General features: G+C 39.9%; 1 protein-coding gene across 2 annotated transcripts in view; it reads right to left on the bottom strand.

The window, feature by feature from the left end:
* Positions 1-3,570, bottom strand: part of LOC115135767 (transcriptional regulator ATRX) — a 45,103-nt gene extending 41,533 nt beyond the window's left edge. For both annotated transcript variants that reach the window (XM_029670832.2, XM_029670833.2), the window contains exon 1: positions 3,350-3,570. In XM_029670832.2, the coding sequence (XP_029526692.1) occupies positions 3,350-3,369 (20 nt within the window). In that variant the 5' untranslated portion in view covers positions 3,370-3,570. The remainder of the gene's footprint in view (positions 1-3,349) is intronic.
* Positions 3,571-14,981: the final 11,411 nt, after the last annotated feature.

Raw genomic sequence — 14,981 nt, 5'->3', positions numbered from 1 at the left:
TATAGTTTGTTAACAAGAAATTTGTGGAGTGGTTTAAAAACTAGTTTTAATTACTCCAACCTGAGTGTATGTAAACTTCCAACTTCAACTGTTTATCTCCATTTACCAGGATTTCCGGTAGGAAAACGTGGCAGCGGACAACGTGACCAGGAAGATTTAAATTTACCGGCCATTTGAGAAATTTACCATACATTTACGCATTGGGTGTGTAACCCATTAGGGTGTCCACCCACGGTGATCAGAATGACAGAAATCACATTTATACTTAGCAAATAATTAACGATTTTACTGAGTTACAGTTCATAAGGAAATCAGTCAATTTAAATAAATAAATTAGGCACTGATATATGGATTTCACATGACTGGGCAGGACGCAGCCATGGGTGGGCTTGGGAGGACATGGGCCCACCCACTGGGTAGCCAGGACCAGCCAATCAGAATGAGTTATTCCCCACAAAAGGGCTTTATTAAAAGACAGAAATACTCCTCAGTTTCAAATGTCCGGGTGGCTGGTCTCAGACAATCCTGCAGGTGAAGAAGTCGGATGTGGAGGTCCTGAGCTGGCATGGTTACACAGTCTTTAGTTTTGAGGCCGGTTGGAAGTACTGTAAAATTCTCTAAAACAACGGAGGCTTATGGTATAGAAATTAACATTCAATTCTCTGGCAACAGCTCTGATGGACATTCCTACAGTCAGCATTCCAATTGCATGCTCCCTCAAAACACGAGACATCCGTGGGGTTGTGTGACAGAAGTCCACATTCGAGTGGCCTTTTATTGTCCCCAGCACAAGGTGCACCTGTGTAATGATCATGCCGTTTAATCAGCTTCTTGATATACCACACTTGTAAGGTGTATGTATTATTTTGGCAAAGGAGAAATGCTCACTAACAGGGATGTAAACAAATATGTGAACAACATTTTTAGAGAAATAAGCTTTTTGTGCATTTGGATTTTTTTTTGGGGGGGGGGATCTTTTATTTAAGCTCCATTGCAAATTATAGTTCCTCACAGTAGGCCTATCTGAAAGAATCTTTCCAATAATCTCTCCCCCTCCATAATCACCAAGCCTGGTGTGAAAGAGCAAAATATCAGCCGATGACTGGATATATCCAGTTGAAACGTCAGAAAATACCTTTCCCTTGCACAAAACAGCTGTCTGTCCCAAGCTCACTGGTGTAGGAAGCTGAGGGCCTGGAATAGGCTAGTTGAGACAATGTTGCAAGTTCAGAGACCACTTCATGCAAGATCCAGTCGATACAAATGTTGCACTTTATTAGTGAAAGGAAGGCCAACATGCTGAGTAGAGGTGAATGAAAGAACTGGAATTTTCATCCGTATATTTTCTGTTTTATTTGTTGGCTTTATCCATTTGAATTAGTTGACAATGGAAGTTATAGGCCAACAGCTGCATTGGCCATCTCGGAGTTCCATGCGCTCATTTAGGCTATTTAACCGACAATGTATCAATGTGGCAGAGGCTGGTGCCTTAGCATTGGTTGAATTTTTGCTTTGATATTTATATCATTTTAATTACACTGAGCAAAAATAACACAACATGCAACAATTTCAGTGATTTTACTGTTACTGTTTACAGTTCCTATAAGGAAACTAGTCAATTTAAATGAATTCATTAGGCCCTAATCTACAGATTTCAAATGACTGGGAATAGATACCTTAAAATCAAAGGTAGGGGAGTGGATCAGAAAACCAGTCAGTATCTGGTATGACCACCATTTGCCTCATTAGAGCGACATCTCCTTCGCATAGAGTTGATCAGGCTGTTGATTGTGGAATGTTGTCCCACTCCTCTTCAATGGCTGTGCAAAGTTGCTGGATATTGAACACGCTGTCGTACTATTCGATCCAGAGCATCCCAAACATGCTCAGTGGGTGACATGTCTGAGCATGCACAACAGGTTAAGTTTGAATTTCATTTTATTAATCATTCTGGCTGGTAAGGAACAGTTACACGATGTTGCAAGCATTAGCTTCAGGCAATATACCAATTAATTGTGTATTACAGCCTGATTAACCAGACTAATGTCCATGTTATACAGCCCTTGATTACAGAAGGTACACAGAGGCGATCACCTGTGCCAATTAGCTATCTGCTCGAACACCTGTGTGTAAGTTACTGGGGAGGAAGTGTAGTTTTACAACTGGAGGCACACAGCATATGATCTGTACAAATCTGCAACGGTAAGTATATATTTTTATTTGAAAGTTACTTTCTGGCTGATATGAAAGGGCTATTATGTGTTTTCAAAAATCGTTTTGCAAGAGATGATTGGCTTTTCTAAACGTTAAAACAGTGTCAGAATTGTATACTGAACAAAAAATAAAACATGTAAAGTGTTGGTCCCATGTTTTATCTGCTGAAATAAAAGATCCCAGAAATGTTCCATACACAGCTTATTTCTTTCAAATTGTGCACAAATTAGTTTACATTCCTGCTAGGTTGCATTTCTCCTCTGCCAAGATAATCCGTCCATCTAACAGGTGTGGCATATCAAATAGCTGATTAAACATAGTCAATACACTGGTGCACCTTGTGCTGGGGACTAAAAGGGCACTAAAATGTGCAGTTTTGTCACAACGCCACATACGCCCCATGCTTTGAGGGAGCGTACAATTGGCATGCTGACTGCAGGAATGTCCAACAGAACTGTTGCTAGAGATTTTAATGTTAAGTTCTCTACCATATGCCACCTCCAACTTAATTTTAGAGAATTTAGCAGTACATCCACCCAGACTCAACCACGCCAGCCCATGACTTCCATCCCTGCCCTGTGAAATTCAGGGCCTAATAAATTTAACTCACCATACTGATTTCCTTATATGAACTGTAACTTATATTTGAAATTGCTTTTAAACCCTAAGGTTTTTTCCGAGAGCTACCATAAAAAAAAAATAAACAGGGCCTGTTTTCGCAAAGGTATCTTAAGACTAAATTCACCATATATTTTCCTAACGTTGAACTTAGCCTTAAGATGCTTTTGGGAAACCGCGCTCAGATCATTGACAAAACAATTAGCTATCTAGTTCGTTAGCTAACGTTAATGTACGTCATTCAACTAATGTATAGCTAATTAGCTAGCAGTAAAGTTTGTTCCCTAGCTATATAAATATCATACAATAACGTTGGGCAAACATAACTAGGTCTATCTTGATGTATGTACTAATGATGTAAATGTCAAAAGTTCAAGTCGGACTAGTAGCTTGAATGCGAGGACTGAGTACTTTAGGAAGCTAGCAGGCAGCAAATAAGCTAGCTAGTTACGGTTAGCCATCTACGGCTTGCCCTACTAGCTACAGTAGCTTGCTGAACGGTCGATATGTTTGTTACCTGAGCATCTCTGCGGACATCTTGAGTTGGTCAACCGCACCTTATGCAAACGGCGCGCACTATATGGGCTTACTCCCACAAAATTTCACAATTGCCCTCATTATTGCAGGTAATTTTTGTTTAGGTCGCTAACACAATGCAATAGTCAGACTTGCTACGCAATAATGGCGGTGTTTCTCGAATGCTTTCATCATTGCGACTGCGCAAATCTGAGAATGGGCGCGTTCCAGTCTGTCCTGTGTGGTCGGAGCTGCAGTCATTTTGAGTTCAAATGATAATTTGGCCGCTTCCTGGACATCTTTTTATAGTAGGCTACTCGAGTTGCGCAGATGATCTCACAGTCACAACGCCTGGGAGCCACATTGGTATTGTAAAGACCCTTGGGTCATCCTTACCATATCCCCTAAGTGGGTTAATAAGGATCAGACCCTTTTTTCAATTTTCGACTAAAATGACACCCAAATCTACACAGCAGGGGTTCAAACTGTAGAACCCAGTTCCTATATTTGAATATAAAAATTGATTTTATCAAACAAAACTATGCTACATTTTATCTCTGGGACCCTTAGGGTGACAAATCAGAGCAAGATCACTGAATGTACATTATTTACTTTCAGAGGTGAATGTATCAAACCAGCCATGATAAAAGTTTTTGTTGTTATGCACAAACAATAGCATGGTATTTTATCACTGAAATAGCTACTGTAAATTGGACACTTCAGTTAGATTAACAAGAATGTAGGCTTTCTGCCCATATAAGACACGTCTATGTCCTGAAAAATGTAATGTTACTTAAAACGTCATTCTAGTCACATTGGTTCGCAAGTCTGCCTGTGGACTGGGAGACCAAAGTTCAAAACCTGAAAGAGGCAGTGCACAGTCTTTGTTCACTGCACTGGTATCATAAGTAGGATGGTGTTTGTGGCCACAGCCACACTCTCCTGAATGAAGAGGGTAGGTAGTGGAACAAGTAACAACCTGTGCCCCAAGTGGGATAACCCTATAGGAGCAGTGGTTAGCACTGGGGAAGCTACTCTGAAAATATAGTCTTCCAAGCTACCAATTACTAAACTACCTTTAAAGGGAATTTCAGTTGGGATGGAACTATTGGCCCACAACATTTGATTATAATAGACCAACGACTGTTCATCTTGGTAAGGGGTGGGCTTGTGTATGTAAATGTACTAACTTGCACATGATCAGGGCCTGGTTTCTGTGTTTTTGTATTGGGCTGATCTTAACTTTTTTGTACATAATCTTTACATCATCTTAGCTTAACACACTCCCTGCTATTAGGATGTCCTGTATTCATGACAGCCCTTGGGGCCCGATACTTCCCTGACAGGTTACCTTTACCTTTATCTGGTTATTTTCTAGATTTCACCTGGTTCTGCATATGTATATAGTGCTGTATATGTTTTCCTTTTCTTTCTTTTTTATGTCGTTTTTCACCTTTATTGCTATCTTTGAGAGTATGGATTAATTATACTAACCACATTCCCTGTGTACATGTGTTTTTGTTCTAGTAGAAATACATCTATAACAAGTTCTATTTGATCCTGTATCTGATATTATGACACCTTGTGGCCCTTTTGGGTACTTTAGATTACCACAGGTGTCTGCAATTACCTCTGGCTCACTGTGTGGCCTTATCTGTCCCGCTATTGTTTGTGGAGATATGCTCTGATGAAGGTCGACTGACCGAAAGCTCAGCTATAATTAAAAACATTTGCATCTGACTGGAAGTGTGCAGAGACTTTTTCCTGTTTCTACATAATGTTTCTGCCATCGTTTCCTATGACTGAAAAGAGTTCTGGACATCAGAACAGCTATCACTGACCTCCATTTGGACAAAGAGTTCTAATTCAATGAGTCGGAGACATATTGATTATTGTAGACCAGGCCCAAATCCCGACACTCGATGAAGGATGGATGAGACGGGCCTATAGAGGCTGGTGTGCGGGATACCTGAAAAGACCATGTTGAAGAGTGGATAAATTGCCTCTACGCTTCGATCTATTGGCATGTCACCTGTGCAACCACTGGAGAATAAACTGCATGAGCTTGGTTTGAGACTATCCTATCGATGTGATGAACTGTAATATCCTATGGTTCTCAGAGTCGTGGCTGAACAAGGACATGGTAAATGTACATTTAGATGGTTTTCCTATATATCAACAGGACAGAATGGCTGCATCGGAGAAGCTCAGAGGTGGTGTGTGTCTCTTTGTTAACAACCACTGGTGCGCAATCTCTAATATTAAGAAGTCTTGAGGTTTTCTCGCCTGAGTTAGAATACCTCATAAGTTGAAACCACACTCTTTACCAAGAGAGTTTATATTTTTTTGTAGCTGTCCATTTACCACCACAAACCGATGCTGGCACTAAGACTGCACTCAAATAGCTGTGATAGGGCCATTAATAAACAAGAAAATGATAACCAACAGGTGACTTTTGGCCGGTGACTTTAATGCAGGAAAACTTAAATGTTTAACCTCATTTCTACCAGCATGACACCTGTGAACTAGAGGCAAAAAAACCTCTAGATCACTTTTACTCCACACACAGAGACGCATAAAAATCTCGCCCTCGCCCTCCATTTGGCAAATCTGACCATAACGCTATCCTCCTGATTCCTGCTTCCAAGCAAAAACTCTATCAGGAAGTACCAGTGACGTGCTCAAGAATCAGATGCTAAGCTACTGGACCGTTTTGCTAGCACAGACTGGAATATGTTCCAGAATTCATCCGATGGCATTGAGGAGTTTACCACATCAGTCATCGGCTTCATTAATAAGTGCATCGATGACATTGTCCCTACAGTGACCATATGTACATATCCCAACCAGAAGCCATGGATTACAGGTAACATCCACACTGAGCTAAAGGTTAGACCTGGTCAATACAGGACAAAGATCAAATCCTACTACACCGGCTCTGACGCTCGTCGGATGTGGCAGGGCTTGCAAACTATTACGGATTTCAAAGGGAAAACCAGCTGCGATCTGTCCAGTGACGGGAGCCTACCAGATGAGCTAAAAATCTGTTAACTGGTGTAATTGTCCTGTCTTATCTGGTGTCCTGTGTAAATTTAAGTATGCTCCCTCTAATTCTCTCGCTCTCCCGCTCTCCCTCCTTCCCGGAGGACCTGGGCCCTAGGATCATGCCTCAGGACTACCTGGACTGATGACTCCTGGCTGTCTCCAGTCCACCTGGTCATGCTGCTGCTCCAGTTTAACTGTTCTGCCTGTGGCTATGGAATCCTCACCTCTTCACCGGATGTGTTATCTTGTTCCGGACCTGCTGTTTTTGACTCTTTCTCTCTCCCGCACCTGCTGTCTCGACCTCTGAATGCTTGGCCAGGGAAAGCCAACTGACATTTACTCCTGAGGTACTGACCTGTTGCACCCTCTACAACCACTGATTGTTATTTGACCCTGCTGGTCAGCTAAGAACAATTGAACATCTTGAAGAACAATTTGGCCTTAAATGGCCATGTACTCTTATAATCTCCATCTGGCACAGCCAGAATAGGACTGGCCACCCCTCAGAGCCTGGTTCCTCTCTAGGTTTTTTCCTAGGTTCCTGCCTTCCTGTGGACTTTTTCCTAGCCACCGTGCTTCTACATCTGCATTGTTTGGTGTTTTAGGCTGGGCTTCTGTATAACACTTTGACATCTGCTGATGTAAAAAGGGCTTTACAAATACATTTGATTGATTGAATACCTTCATAGTTCAGCTGGTGAACTATGCATGAGTTCACCAGCTGTTCCGGATGACTGTGTGATCACACTCTCCATAGCCGATGTAAGACCTTTAGACAGGTAACATTCAAAAGGCTGCAGTGTAAAACTGATTACCAGGAAGCGTACTCAGAGCATGGGGTGACCAGCTGTCAAGTGTCTTCACTGACATTTTCAACATCTCTCTGACCCAGTCTGTAATACCTACATGTTTCAAGCAGGCCACCATAGCCCCTGTGCCCGAGAACGCCATGATAACCTGTCTAAATGACTATCGCCCCCTTGTACTCACATTTGTAGCCATGAAAAGCTTTGAAAGGCTGGTCATGGCTCACAACACAATCTTCCCAGACATACTGGACCCCCTCCCAGTTAGCACACCAACCCAACAGATCCACAGATGACACAATCTCAATTGCACTCCACATTGCCCTTTCCCACTAAGACAAAAGGAAGAGATTACAGAAGAATGGATTTACTTTTTCAATGCAAGTTAAGGATCCTATAGTTATCACGGTTCACATTGGATTTATTAGTAAGATGGCTTTTTTTTTCTAGCGCTACTCTGAACACACAAGCTTGTTAGCTCGCTAGCTAGCTAACGTTTTCTCTAGTCCAACGTTAAACCAACTCGGAAGTTCATAGACGTTAAAAGTTCCTCCATAGAAGCTGCTCCTCCGTAGGTATAATTTTTGGGGCCTAATTCAAATAATGCATGTCATAAAAAGATGTCCAGTACTTCAACTCAAGCTTCCCCCATTCTCACTCGCTCTCTCCTCACCCTCAAAATTGTTTGTCTTTCATTATGATTAAACCATGCAGTTACTGCAAAATACAATTTGTTCTTAATGACTTTCCTATACAGATTAAATTGGTTACCCGCTCCACAGCAAGCTGCTCTATCTGCACTGATTGGTGAAGTAATTTAATATTGAGCTAAATGTCAAAGAATATATTTCAGAGGTTTAAAAAGGAACAGAAAGGACCAATATAACCTGATACTTTTGGGGGGTTTCGAACCGGTTCAGAACATTATTTTGCTGGAACAGTGGAATGGAACAAAAACAATAATGGTTCTGTTTAGAACGAAACGATTGGAAAATAATTTTGGTTCCAAATCCCTGTGTCTGCCACAGTAGATCACTATTCCATTGTCATTTTATATGCAAAGCATAACATGCCCATATTATGCCAGCTAAAACATTGGAAAACACTAGTTTACTGTATATTATAATGAACTTTCAGTGATTTCAATTACATTCGAAAACAGTACAAATGGATGGTAAACATTTTGTCACGTCTGCCACTAGATCATCACTAATCCATTGTCCTTAACATTGCAATTTATAAACTGGATGGTTTGAGCCCTGAATGCTGATTTCAGACCGTATACCATGGGTGTGAAAAACATTTGTTTTTACTGATCTAATTACAATGGCAACCAGTTTAGAATAGCAATAAGGCACCTTGGGGGTTTGTGATATGTGGTCAATATGCCACGGCTAAGGGCTGTGTTCAGGCACTCCGAATTGCGTTGTGAATAAGAACAGCCCTTGGCCTTGGTATATTGGCCATATAACACACCTCCTCCTGCCTTATTGATTCAGTATAACATTCCCATACTAGGACAGCTTCAACATTGGACAAACACTTGTTTACAGTATATTACAGTGAACTTTGAGGGAACATAATTCAATTTTAAAACAGTAAAAATGGATGTTAAACAATTGGTCACGTTTGCCACTAGTAGATCACTAATCCATTGTCACTAATCCACATGCTAGCTACAAAATGGGAAAAACACTAGTTTACTTTATATTACAGTGCTATTTTATGGACTATCATTTTAATTTTAACACAGTAAAATTGGATGGTTAACATCACATGTCTGCATGAATGAATGACTTAATTAAAATCACTCAAAGTTCACTGTGATGTACTAGTGGGAGTGTTTACCATCCTATTTTACTGTGTTAAATCTGTATTAAAATTCATTACATTTATATTTTTTGTCACTGGCCTATACACACAATATCCCATAATATAAAAGTGGAATTATGTTTTATTATAAAAAAAATCAATCAAGTCAATAAGTAATCAACCCCTTATGGTAAGTTCAGGAGTAAAAATGTGCTTAACAAGTCACATAAGTTGCAGGAACTCACACTCTGTGCAATAATAGTGTTTATTAACATGATTTTTTAATGACTACCTCGTCTCTGTACCCAACACATACAATTATCTGTAAGGTCCCTCAGTTGAACAGTGAATTTCAAACACAGATTCGACTACAAAGACCAGTGAGGTTTTCCAATGCCATGCAAAGAAGGGAACATATTGGTAGATGGGTAAAAATAAAAAAGCAGACAATGAATATCCCTTTGAGCATGGTGTACCAATACACCCAGTCACAACAAAGATACAGGCATCCTTCCTAACTCAGTTGCTGGAGAGGAAGGAAACTGCTCAGGGATTTCACCATGAGACCAATGGTGATTTTAAAACAGTTACCGAGATTGATGTCTGTGATAGAAGAAAACTGAGGATGGATCAACAACATTGTAGTTACTCCACAATACTAACCTAATTGACAGAGTGAAAAGAAGGAAGCCTGTACAGAATAAAAATATTACAAAACATGCATCCTGTTTGCAACAAGGCAAACGCTCTCTCTACCGCACCTGCTGTCTCTAACTCTGAATGCTTGGCTATGAAAAACCAATGGACATTTACTCCTGAGGTTGCACCCTCTACAACCACTGGGATTATTATTATTATGTGACCCTGCTGGTCATCGATGAACATTTGAACATCTTGGCCATGTACTGTTATAATATCAACCTGGCACAGCCAGAGAGGACTGGCACCCCTCAGAGCCTGGTTCCTCTCTAGGTTTCTTCCTAGGTTTCAGCCTTTCTTGGGAGTTTTTCTTATCCACTGTGTTTCTACTTCTGCATTGCTTGTTGTTTGGGGTTTTATGCTGGGTTTCTATACAGCACTTTGTGACATCGGCTGATGTAAATAGATGTGATTGATAATAATACTGCAAATAAATGTGGCAAAGCAATTCACTTTTGTCCTGATACAAGTGTTATGTTTGGGGCAAATCAAATACAACACATTTTCAAGCATAGTGGTGGCCGAGATACAGTTTTGACTTAAATTTGCTTGAAAATCTATGCAAGACTTGAAAATGGTTGTCTAGCCATGAACAACAACCATTTGTTTTACCAGGTAAGTTGACTGAGAGCACAATCTAATTTATAGCAATGACCTGGGGAATAGTTACAATGATGAATGAGCCAATTGGAAGCTGGGGATGATTAGGTGGCCATGATGGTATGAGGGACAGATTAGGAATTTAGCCAGGACACCAAGGTTAACATCTCTATTCTTACAATAAGTGACATGGGATCTTTAGCGACCACAGAGTCAGGAAACCCATTTAACTTCACATCCGAAAGACATCCCCCAAGACATCCCTCTTCAATTTGACAGAGTTTGAAGATTTTTGAAGTGTAGAGTGTTGACAAACAATGACAATTAAATCCATTACCTTTTTACTGCAGTGGGCTAAATCAGGGTCACACAGTGTTTTTTCGTAGTATTAAACAAATCTACTTTGTGTGCTGTTTGTAGGTCATGACTGCATTTACATCTTGCTTTAACAATTTAACATTTGCTGAAAGGCACACCCGTTAGGCTGAAATAAACGTTTTGGTATACTTTTTATTATGGATTACTGAATACGTGTGATTCAAACTGTTTGCTTCGAATGATTTGTAGCTGTCTTCTCTACTCTCTCTGCGTGCATCTGACTCAGTTTCCCTACCAGAAAACACGCGATACCATAAGCTGTTGTGTATTCGCTCACTAAATTCAGAAGAAGAAAAAGAAATTCAGAAGTAAACGTCATAGTGGGTGGCTTGACCACAGTAATCTAATGAGGGAACAGTAGATAAACTCTCTCAAACTTTTTCAGTTTGAAGTTAGCTGTCAAAATTGCACAGATAGACGATGGGGAATAGTAGCCTGTTCACCCTTCTGCAGCTTGCATGCCAATGCATGTTTTTCCCAACCCAGGTTTTGACAACGGAGTAGGAACTTGCCTGCCTGAACAGCCATTTAATCGATGCCAAATACATTTGATTGACAACTAAGAAATACGCTAACTGTGGATAGTCGATCGAAGTTCAGCATAGCTAGCTATCAAAATGATTTACATTTCTTGCTAGCTAACCAAATGACATCTGCATCTTTGCTGTAGCCACCAAAAAACGATATTGGTGGAAAAAGTCGGCGCAATGATGTGCTAAACCTCGATTTAGTGTATTATTATAGAGTAAGCAATAGAATAAGCTGTCACAATATTTGCAGCCATAGGTGATAATATCTCTCTAGGTAGGCGCTGATCCGCCGTCAGTATTGTGGAATAATTCTAATGTTAAGTAAATTTTGAAAGGAGAAAGCTGAGACCAGAGCTGCCTTTCTTTCGATCCTATCAGTATCCACACATCATCCCTCAACGACGCACTTAGCGAACGTTATCTCTGCACAACACTGGTCTCAGAGCATTTCCTATCATTCTGTACATAAATCAGAGATCCATAATTTAGAATGATATGTTGCGTTTCTTATTGGTATGTATTAATTTGTGGTTGTCCATCAACCATTTTTTAAATAATATGTTACAAATTACAATTCGTATTATATGTTTTGAATTAACAAAATGTACAATGGTCTCAGAGCATTTCGAATGATTCTGTATGTAAATCCGTGACACTCCATTTTGTATGTTGTGTTTCGTCTGGTATGTATTCATTTGCGGATGTTCATTTGCGGATGTTCACTCATATATCCTTATGTACATATTCTTTATCCCCTTACACTGTGTATAAGACAGTAGTTTTAGAATTGTTAGTTAGATTACTTGTTGGTTATCACTGCATTGTCGGAACTAGAAGCACAAGCATTTCGCTACACTCGCATTAACATCTGCTAACCATGTGTATGTGACAAATAAAATTTGATTTGATTTGATTTTCATCACTCATTTCGTATGATATGAATGTGCAAAATGTACTATATGTTACGAATTTGCAAAACATATATGTTACGAATTCTAGCTAGCTGGCTAACGTTGGTTAGGGTTAGGGGTTAAAGTTAGGGTTAAGTTTAGGAGTTAGGGGAAGGGTTAGCTAACATGCTTTGTAGTTACAAAGTAGCTAGTAAGTAGTTGAAAAGTTGCTTTTTAGCTAAAATGCTAAAGTTGTTAATGATGAGATTTGAACTCACAACCTTTGGATTGCTGGTCATTCGCATTAGTTATACACCCATCCCGAGGAACCACCCTAAATAAATCTCTGTCTTATGTAACCATCCCAAACTTAACATACCATACTAATATTATTGTCTTGGATTTACATCTACTATGTTACATCTAGGTCTAAGAGCGTGTGAAGTCACCGATCAAAACGCTATTAGCGCGCACCCCGCTAACTAGCTAGCCATTTCACATCGGTTACAGTGGCATGAGGATCGATGCTTGACTGCCGTTTGACATATACCCATAATAATCTCATCATGTAGACTAGCCTACCCACACTGTATCTGCGAGCTGTTGGCTAAAGCGCACATGTCAAGACCAGGGTAGGCACATTTGCTATTTAATGAAACAGTTTTTGAGATAAAACTATCGGTAGATAGACATGCGATGGAAACACATTCAACTTTAGATTTTTATTCGGTACATGAAAATGACTTTTTGTGTGCATAATGTCATCAGGCATTTTTATCTGCACCAATACCATTTGGTGGAAACACCACTGGTGGAAAATGTGCATATTTTCTTTCTGCACATTTTAGAATATTTGTATGAAAATCTGCCGCCAATTTGATGGAATCCTAGCTAATAACAACAAGCTGCCATGTGGGGAATCAAAGGTGGCTCGTTTCAGCTAGTTTGATCTTGTTCTTGGTACCATGTCTTGTTTTGAGGTGTTTTGACTGATGTCATGGCTATACAAATATGGCTAAATTTCGCTAGCTAATTAACCACCAACTGGAATTATGTATTTGAGAGACAATTGCTCATTGTGCAAATGTATTTATGTTTTCAATAAACATTGGCGATGAAATATAGTTTACATGTTGTCAACAATCTAAGCCAACCCCGTATGTTTGACCCATAGTTGTGAAGGCATCGATTTTGTTGCTAAACAACCAACCCCTCGATTGCTTTGGCGTCTATGGGAGACTCACCCATTTAAGTAGACCGGAATTTACCATTAAAAAAGATAAACGGCATGAGTGAACTATCTTAATTTATCCACCATCTTTGCCCGGGGCCTTGCCTGGCCTGAGCAGGGGAACATGACTTCTATGTGATGGGCAGACTGCCATTCATTTACTCTCACTTGCCAGAAAATTTGGACCCTACCATTACGCTTGTTTACACTGAGCTGCTCTGGGGTCGGAACGCCATGATGGTTAGATTGATGCCGAGTCCACTTCATGTCGGAAACTGAAAACATTTCAGACCTTCTAACTTAGGCGGAAGTCGGATCCTTAGTTTCCCACTTGGTAGCAGGGTTTAGGAATTAGGAAAATGTGGCGCCGGACATTTGAGCAGCAACATTTTAATTTACCAGACATTTGAGAAATTTACCGGACCCATATGCATTGGGTGCGTAACCTGATTAGTGCATCCATCCACGGTGCTAAGAATGACAAAAATCACATTTAGAATATGGTAATTCATATTAACAGAACATGCACGTCGAGGATGCAATTATCTGCTTACTGAATTCTGATGTGTACTTTAAACATGTTAGAATAACTGCCCACACTTCATTTTCATCAGCCAATAAGATGAGTAGCAAACAGCAAAATCATTAGCCTATATCAATCTATTATAGAAGAAAAGTTTAGGCTACCTATTTTATTGGTCAGCTTGTCGAGAAAGAACTAGCCTATTCCAAACCGACTCTGGGACAGTTGTCGGGTGATAGATCCCAAATTCGTACAACCTATGCTACATAAAAAAAATGTTAAAAAAGCAATGAGTCTGATGCAACAGATCAGAACGTTTAGCTTTAAATGTTGATAAACTATATTTTTTTCACATAAGCACAGCAATGAACATAAGGCAGTAGGCTATGCCCGAATATTTGTTCCATAATGTAATTAGCAGGAAAACAGCATTGTCAAAAGGACACTGCACATGAGAGCAGTTTCATGTGACAGAGATTAAAATAACTGTTAGAAATTTAGTAAGAGAGGAGTTCTAATAGGCTACTTTGAAGCAAGGTAAGACATGCCTCATAATATGTATTCAAACGTTCAGGTTTCAAACAATTAATTATATGAGTTTTGAGTACTGCCTCCAGCTCATTGCAAAGTGGTGTGTGACACGCTGATGAAGTCTTCCTTCCGTTGCCGTTTGATGCTGAGTTAACAACTGGGAACTCGGAAATCTCTGACTCTTTCTAGAGCACCAACTTTTCGACCTAAAGATCACTGACGTCATGATTTGACTTCGTATTTTTCAGAGTTCCCAGTTGCCTTGAACGCCCCACAGCGCTCCAGCATCAACTCTTGCTTTGTCTGACACATTTTCTGCTGAAAGGCTTACCCTGGTGTGAAGTTTTGATAACCGCTCTAGAACAAGGTGATTTATCAATATATTCGGCTGTATTTACCCTGAAAAAATGAAATTCTAATTAGCTGCTAATGTGGCTATCGTAAAGAACTACAAATACCATGGTGATCTGGACGAGACTGCTGAATCGAGGCAAAGGTTAAAAAAATCTCTGGATTAACTCGATTAACTAAATGTTGTAATGAATAAATTGGTTAAATGTCTTTAAATGGACAATTCTGTGAACTATC

The sequence above is a fragment of the Oncorhynchus nerka genome, linkage group LG10 (genome assembly GCF_034236695.1).
Source record: "Oncorhynchus nerka isolate Pitt River linkage group LG10, Oner_Uvic_2.0, whole genome shotgun sequence".
Taxonomy (NCBI): domain Eukaryota; kingdom Metazoa; phylum Chordata; class Actinopteri; order Salmoniformes; family Salmonidae; genus Oncorhynchus; species Oncorhynchus nerka.
Note: the sequence above shows the minus strand (reverse complement) of the source record. Positions and strands in the feature narration are given on the sequence as shown.